Here is an 8,010-nt window from a genome sequence, read left to right as displayed (position 1 = left end):
CTTTCATTCGTAATTACCCAAATCTATAAATGAATAGCAACTGACACCTAAAAGGGCTCGGAATAATTTTCTCATTTTTCTCTTTGACTTAGGTAATTTATTCTTTCAATCCGGACTGTTCCTTTTCCGGTGCGCGACGACAGCCATCGAAAAGAGACAAGCTGCGTTTCAACGCCCACAAACGCTTAAAACGAACACGCCTGATTTAGTCGCGTCCGAAATGCAGTGATAAAGCTGACACGATTTTTCAATCTTACCACTCGTTGATAGGGGATGATAGCCGTGGGACGAAGGAACGCGTCAGCCGTTGTACGAGATCGCAGACATCAACCACCCCATTTGTCGCGATCACCCTACGCTCATTTATTAAGAAGGGTTGAACACGTCTGCCAGTTATAAATACACCGGAAATTGCCAGACGTTCCTCCGCGTTCCCGACACCTTTTTCTACCACCAAGTCGCGTTAACTTGGGGTGGTGGTTTTGTTGTTCATCCTCGAGATTTATGGCGGACCTATGGTGATTTGTGCGGGGTTGAACGAGCATGTGGTTTGAAATTTAATTGAAGATTGGGAGACAGGTGTTTAAATGAACGAGGAAGAATTTGTTATATTTTTGGATTCAAGTTTCTTCCACCTATTAACCCCATCCTTAACAAAATTTGGAAATTTTTCAAATGGAAAATTGATCCAATAGAAAATGACATCTAAACAGCATCTTTGGACTTTGAATTCACCTGGAATTTTCAGGAATTTGCAAACATACCTGGCACGGGTTACAAATATTTTTCACGAGCATATCTGGGAAAACATATTTTCCGCGAGGCATAAACGGCGTAAACAGTTTCGAGAAATTTAACGAGGCGTGTCGCGACGTTGGGACGCCTTATTAGACCGGATTTGAAGTTTCTCTTACGGCGTGTGACTCTGCCACCCACGCATTCAATCCTCGGTGTCCCACACCCCTCGATCCTCTCGCTGGGCTACACAATGTCCCGGTATGAGGTCCAAGATGTTCCATTCACAATAGGGAAAACGCACCACGGAAGAAAGGAATCCCGAACGGGCACGGGACGGCTTGCAAACTGTGATCCCATCGATTCACGGTTCACTTAGTTCGAGCCTTCGTTCGACATTTGTCGTACAACTTACTTCAATGTTGTTACACAACAATTCCGCGTTCACGATACGCGAACCACCCGTGGACACTGGTGGACGTTCGTTTGAACGTTTCGAGGGTGGAAGTCTTTTTCGACACCTTTTAAACGTATTACACAGCTGTTAATAAAATATTGATTTTCACGGTGAACATCTACCGAAAGGAAATGGAATAATTAAAATGATACATAAGCGAAAACGGAGCAGAGGATGTTTGACAATTGTGAAAACAGTAGCCAGCTGCGTCAACGAGATTTCAGCAATCAAATTTCGATGACCATCAATCATTTCCCGTTTTTCCTTAGAGAAGCAAAGTGTGGATCATTAAGAACTCCTCCCCTGATGAATTTAACACGCGTTACAGGTCTGTTTTTACGGAGGGCCTAAAGAAACATCTTGTGGCTACTTCCTGAGACGATTAATCAATCTCCTTCCTCATCGAGGAAATCCTTGTTTGATTTTCACCTTTTTTTTCTGTAACGTCGAAAGCAACACTTGTCTCCGGAAAATCCTTCGACATAAATTGTTAAAAAAATTCAAGTAACAATTTTGCAGTATAAAATATGATTATGGAATACAAAAAATCAGTGCGATACATAAAAATATGATCCTCCAAGTTTATTTTACAACCCATTTCTGTGCCTCCTTTATTACCTATAAACTCGGTAGACGTCTTCACATGGGGATTATTTTTATATCCGCAATTAATTATTAGGGAACAAAATTTGAATTTAACACGACACCCTTACCGAAAGCAAAACGAAGAAAGGTGTAAACGAAAATCGAAAAGAATAACCAGCTCCTAGCATCAAAGCCGAAGTTTCTTTCTCGGCTCCGCCGAGTTTCCGAGCCCTCCCGGAACGATCATTAACGAGGCGCGGATTAATTAGAATTTCAAATTAGCCGGAGCCGTGGCCTCATAAACAATTCGAGGCAGACGGGCCCCGAACGCGCAGGTAAGCGTTAATACCGAAAATCGAAGCTCGCACGCGATCAACAGCTCGAACCCTCTTTATGCGAAGATCGAGCGCGATTCATAGTCGGACGCGAGCTGGTTCTCTACGTCATTTACAAGCGGTACAAGTGGTCCATCATAAATTTCGGCTTCCTATCGACCGTTCAGATCGTATTTATCTAACAAATAATTATTCCCGATTATCTGGCCGGTGATGCATGCGTTGGCAAACAGAGATCAAAGATACGACGACCGACATCGAGCGTGGCCCTTTGTTTAACGCTTAAAAACCAAGCCGAAAGGCATTTGGTCAACAATTTTCGTTTTATTTACGACGTGGTGGTGGCCAGGACCATTCGGCACACCGTGGTTCCGTTAGTGGGTGTTGACGCAAGGGTTGAGCGCCTATTACCATCGTTGCCTTGGGGGTAGACTACCCCGACGCCCGGTGCATTCAAATTTTAGAGTTATTGCCCGGTGACTGCGCGCGGACCTGAAAGAGAAACCAGAGTCAGAACAGGAATCACGATTTTCTGTCTTCGTTACTCATTTTCATAAATGTAATTAGAAGAAGCTACGCTGCATCGTTCCAGAAAATAAAAATCGGAAACATTCCTTATCTCAATCTGCAATTTAAATTCCACCGATCCTCGCATCATCTAAAACGCCAAACATCAGCTGGAACATAAAAACGAGCTCGTTTCATAGAAAAATAAAATTTACCTCAACATGTTTTCCCGCGAAGCGTCAGATTACACATCTTCTCTTGCGGTAATTTAACTCGCAACATTCTTAATTACATAGTTTCCATGAAGTCGGTATCGCGGATGAGACACGCTCCGGTGCGTGTAGGCGCTGGAAGAGTTGCGTGTCGAAGACTGACGCTTGCGTAACGACATGCTAACCTTCGATCGACACCCTCTCGATAACCCTGCCTCACCTAAGGATCTCTAGATCTTCCTCGCAGCTTTCACGAGGCGCAGATCGCGTGCATCGGATATTTACGCGGGTCCTTACGATCAAGCGCGGATGCGATCCGCTCCCGTGCACGTTATGAAATGTAAATTGTGTAACACGCAGGAGGATGCGTCTTTCTCACGGCTTGGCTAGCCCGCATCGTGAGTTATTGCGCGTTTCGATCTTCCCTACGATGTCCGCGATCTTAATTAACCCGTCGATGTCTACGTTCCCCGGCACCGGTTCGTGCATTCCGATCGGAACGATGCTTAGCCGATCATCGCCGAGATGAACAGGCTTTTTCTCGAGGAGGATCGATACGCTTCAGTGATCGAGACTGTGAGAACGGAAGGGTCGATCGGCTTCCTTATGGTGTGTGAATATGGAAAAATGAGGAGGTGAGTCACGCTCCGATCCTCGAAGAGTAAATTTTAAATAAACTTAATTTTATTCAAACTACCAGCATCGTCCAACTCCCAGCTTCCTCCAACAAGAAGAAGGAATTACTTGGCAGGGTTTTACGGGTCGAAAAACAATCCAAGCGCGAATCGTCGAAGTTTCGCGCGGCCGTCGAGGCCGGTGCACCGTATCGTACATCAACGTCTCGCAAAAGGTGGGCGGACGTCGCGTCAGCGGCTGACGCCCCGCGAAATTGAATCTAAGGGTCCGGAGAAGTCTGGCGTTCCTCCCTGAAGCCACGTTCGCTGCAGGGAGGTCGCAAATCATCACCTCGCTACGTTTACAACGTTAGATAGCCCAAGATTACGGTCGTTCGCTTTCAGGACCGAGAATTCCATCCACCCTCTCGAAGGAATCCGCGTTGCTCGTGGCACCTTTCGCGAAATCGATTCGACGTAACCTTTCGCGCGAGAAACAATACCGCGCCGTTCTTTCGCCTGTCTTCGCGGCCGTAATTTATCTGCCAGCGAGGACTAATGAGCTGATGATTACAGGGACCGTGCGGGAAGAACTTCGCGAGGTCGCGTCTACGCTACGTCTGTCCTCGCGAGTAGTCGCGTATTATCGCGCGAAACACCCACGCGACTGGAACTTCGTTCGCTTATTGTTTCTCCCGAGCGTTCGGCTTGATTGAGTGCTTAACTGTGACAGGGGTCTGGCATGCTGACATCATTGAAATGCTACGCCAGAAAAATTGCTATGTTATGCGGTTGAAAATGGTACGACTTCTCTGATGAATTTCAGAGAACAGGGTTTCAAGGAATGTGAATTTAAGTGCTAATTACTGAATTTAATCACTTGGAACTCAATTTTGAATTCTAAAATTATTCTTCTGATATTCTGCAATAAATAGAAATAAAAATGCAAAAAAAAAAAAAAATTGGCCCATGGGGGGATCGAACCCGCGACCTTCGCGTTATTAGCACGACGCTCTAAACCAACTGAGCTAATGGGCCGATGTAAGAGACGACAAATTGTAAGTATTTCAGAAAAATTTACACTGCATATTTATTTTTAAATAAATTAGCAAACACTGCAAAACTTTGTCTATGTTGGTATATTAATAAGGAAAATAAGCTTCCGTATGAACCATGATAAACCATCGAAGAAGTAAAGATATCGCAGAACAATTGACTCTCTGCTTCAAAATTGAAAAACTCTTGATAACCAAATTTTTTTCTGAGAGTAAAATTTGGAAAATTGACAAGTATAAAAATCAATCAAAATGCCTGCTGAACAACCAATTGATATGTTAAATAATACTCTGAAAGAGATCGTATTTAGAACAAATAATCTTCAGAAATTCAAACAATTGTCACAGCAGACTTATTTTAATTACAGAGAAGTTGAAGGTTATATCTTTTTTAATAACATAGAATTTTTAATAAGGAATTTTTATATAACTCATTTATGTTTTATAGCTCTGGCAATCATCCATCGCAAATGCGTCGAAACGTTAGGTACCATGAACAGATTGAAGTTTCGAGACCTCTTTCATTCTGGTTTCGATTTCACTGAAAATATTCGTCATTTATTGATCGACAGAGTATTTTCAGTATTCGATAGACACAATGCTTTGACGGTAACCAAAACCATCATTAATTGAAACCTTCATCAGTTATTAATGAGTCATTATTTTAGATACACATTGATCAATGGGTCGAAGGATTGTCCACTGTTCTTCGTGGAAATTTGAACGAAAAAATACGTTTTGCATATCAAGTAATTATATGTAACATTCTCTAAATTTGTGAAATTCATTAAACTCATGTTTTAACAGACGTACGATTACATGAGGACCCAGAAATTGAAGAAAGAGCACATATTTCCAACAATGCGTGGATGTTTAATAAAACTTCAAAACGATGAAAATCCCGACGAAGCAGTTAAGGTAGAATTAAACATAATTATTAATTAACTAACAAACCTATTTACAGACATAAAAATCCTTTTGTTTCAGGATTTGATAGACATGTTGATAAGAAAGATGGACGTAGATCGCGACGGTGCCATTTCCAAAGAGGATTTTAAAACAGCAGTGAAAGAACGAAACGAACTTCTCCTGGAATGCATGGGTCCTGTTTTCCCTACTAAAGAAGCTTGCCACGTATTTTTGTCCACGTTCACCGATGACGTAGGAAGATACTGATAATCCAAACTGTTCGTTTAATTCGAGTAACGCTCCACGAACACCTCGCCAAGAGGTAGACTCTTGTCGAAAAGCCAGAAGCACTCTTGGTAGCAAATAGAAGAGGAAAACGTGCCAAATCAGTCAGAAGAGATCCTGCCTGGGTACGAGAACGCTCCACTAAATTTTCGAGCTTACCGATGAACTTGAGGTGCATTCCTTACGATTCATCGAACGAGAAAGATTGACTTGCTCTTCCTTACAAACAATCGCTAATGGACCGCGATAATACCATCTCCTAATCGCATCAGATGCAATCGGTGATGTAATCGTGGAAGGGGCCGATCGAATTGCTCAATTCAACTCTCTGAGCGCAATTTGTGTTTACTCGAGCAATGCTCTTTATTTTATTCCTGTTTGAGTTTGGAGAAATTTGGTGTACATTTTGTAATTTGTGTTTTATCGAAATCTTGTCAATTACTGTGGCTATTATTTTTGTATTATTTGACAAATAAATTTTATAAAATTTAAAGTTGTTGCTTCATCTACCTAAAAATTACCCCCTTGACAAAATACCATTAATTGTCCATCGTTTTCAACGTTCCCATCTATATTTCGCTCCACTCCAGTATGTCTCAAATACAACCCTCCTGATCTCACCCTATTTCATCCCGATTAATAGAGACGGTTAGCTGGATGCGACCGCTGGCGCAAACACGTCTCTCCTACCGAGTACATAGCAAACAAGGGGTTCACGCAATAGCCGCGATTCAAGTCGCGTTTCAGCATTGGTGGATGTGTTACAAAAAAACATAATGAATGTTTGAGGATCGTAGGTCTCGAACGAATGGCCCGATCCGCATCTCAAGCAGCTATAACAACAAATTAAACGAGAAAATCTCGAGGCTTTCGTCGGGACGTCCACCCTGGCCAGGAGGCTCTCGCCACAATGCGTGGGCGATACACGTATACGAACGAGTAACACCAACACTCGGCTGATTGGGCCAAGTCCTCGTTCTTTCTTCCACCATTGAGAAGGTGGAACGATATTCTGTAAAGAGTATAATAACGTGCGTATGAAAGGGCAGATCCTTTGTGGGTAGCCGACCGTGTCTTGAAAGGATCCACCAGGATTCTGCCGTGGTATGGAAGAAGACGAGGGAGGATGGAGGATCGTCGAGATCGAGAGTTAGGGCACCAGCTGAGAAAACATGCCCGTGGTGTGTCGACAGCGAAATGTTCGTATTTGTGTCTGCGGTACATGGCCGAAAGGGGGGAGATAGAGGTAGTCCAGGATGTTCGTAAATTCGTTGATCGTAGAAGGAAAAAAGATCGTGTGCAGTTGGCGAAAATATTCTGATATTTATTAAAAAAATAAATTTTTGATCAACCCTTTTGATCCTCCACCTAATTACGCTACTGTTTCAATGGCTGTTATGGGAGGCCATAGGAAGCATAAATCCTAATCAGACTCAGTTACGCGGAATGGCGATGATTCGGATGAAACGTGATGAGACACGGACCGATTCGATTTGCGTGGCCCACGCCTACGCATCAAAGGGGCCGGCATCGTGGTCCGCGGCAAAGGATTACCGAAATACCCTGCGAGCCTTTTTCTTCAGCGATAAATCCAGTCTGGTAATTCGTCGAGGGGTGCGATTCACGTGAAATCCAATGCGTAGATCGCATTCACGCGTACGTGTGCACGCATGGCAGCATAAAGAAGATGAAAAGGCGAGGGTGAAGGCGAAATAAAACATCGTGCACGGGGCTCGCGCAACACGCCTCACCCTTGCCCTTATAAACTTGAGAGAAACGTGCCATTTACAGGGGCAATGGTATTTCGTTTCAACGAGATAACGTCGGATTTATTGATTATAGATCGATCGATTGTGACAGGATTATTGGAAATAAAATAGTAGAAATAGGAGTCATTTCAACCGCGATACTTCCTAAAATTCCTGTCGTTCTTAGCGAGTATTTAATCACTCGCGAAGAAGTTAATAGAACATTAATGCCACTGACCTGGAGGCTCGCATTGCACCCTCGAAAGCAGTTAATTAGCTCATAAACAAGAGTATCAGGAAATGGAACTTTTCTCGAGCAGAAAAATGACCATCCACCTTTCGGTACGGTTCGATCCATAAATATCAATGGAGTCCGTTCTGGTCTATCTGAGCCGGCTTGCTTGCACAATGTATCGCGCGGAATGTTCAATGAAGCGTGCAGATGCGCGTAAATAGCAACGGTTCGCGGTGAGACCAAGAGAACGGACGACAAACACGTAGCAGCATGAGGTCACCCGTTCGAACACGACACCCTCTTGTCGAAACAGCAGGATCTGGCCTGACACGG

At 43.4% G+C, this 8,010-nt stretch overlaps 1 protein-coding gene and 1 non-coding gene across 2 annotated transcripts; one reads left to right on the top strand and one right to left on the bottom strand.

The window, feature by feature from the left end:
• Positions 1-4,408: 4,408 nt before the first annotated feature.
• On the bottom strand, positions 4,409-4,483 carry TRNAI-AAU (transfer RNA isoleucine (anticodon AAU)). The gene has a single exon. It is a non-coding gene; the product is annotated as a tRNA-Ile (tRNA).
• Positions 4,484-4,509: 26 nt separating this feature from the next.
• LOC117603330 (calaxin) lies at positions 4,510-6,136 on the top strand. The gene is made up of 5 exons (XM_034322356.2): positions 4,510-4,879; positions 4,949-5,109; positions 5,169-5,249; positions 5,308-5,418; positions 5,488-6,136. The coding sequence occupies exons 1-5, from the start codon at positions 4,753-4,755 to the stop codon at positions 5,674-5,676; spliced, it is 669 nt and encodes a 222-aa protein (XP_034178247.1). The 5' UTR covers positions 4,510-4,752; the 3' UTR covers positions 5,677-6,136.
• Positions 6,137-8,010: the final 1,874 nt, after the last annotated feature.

Source organism: Osmia lignaria, chromosome 4, assembly GCF_051020975.1.
Source record: "Osmia lignaria lignaria isolate PbOS001 chromosome 4, iyOsmLign1, whole genome shotgun sequence".
Taxonomy (NCBI): Eukaryota; Metazoa; Arthropoda; class Insecta; order Hymenoptera; family Megachilidae; genus Osmia; species Osmia lignaria.
Note: the sequence above shows the minus strand (reverse complement) of the source record. Positions and strands in the feature narration are given on the sequence as shown.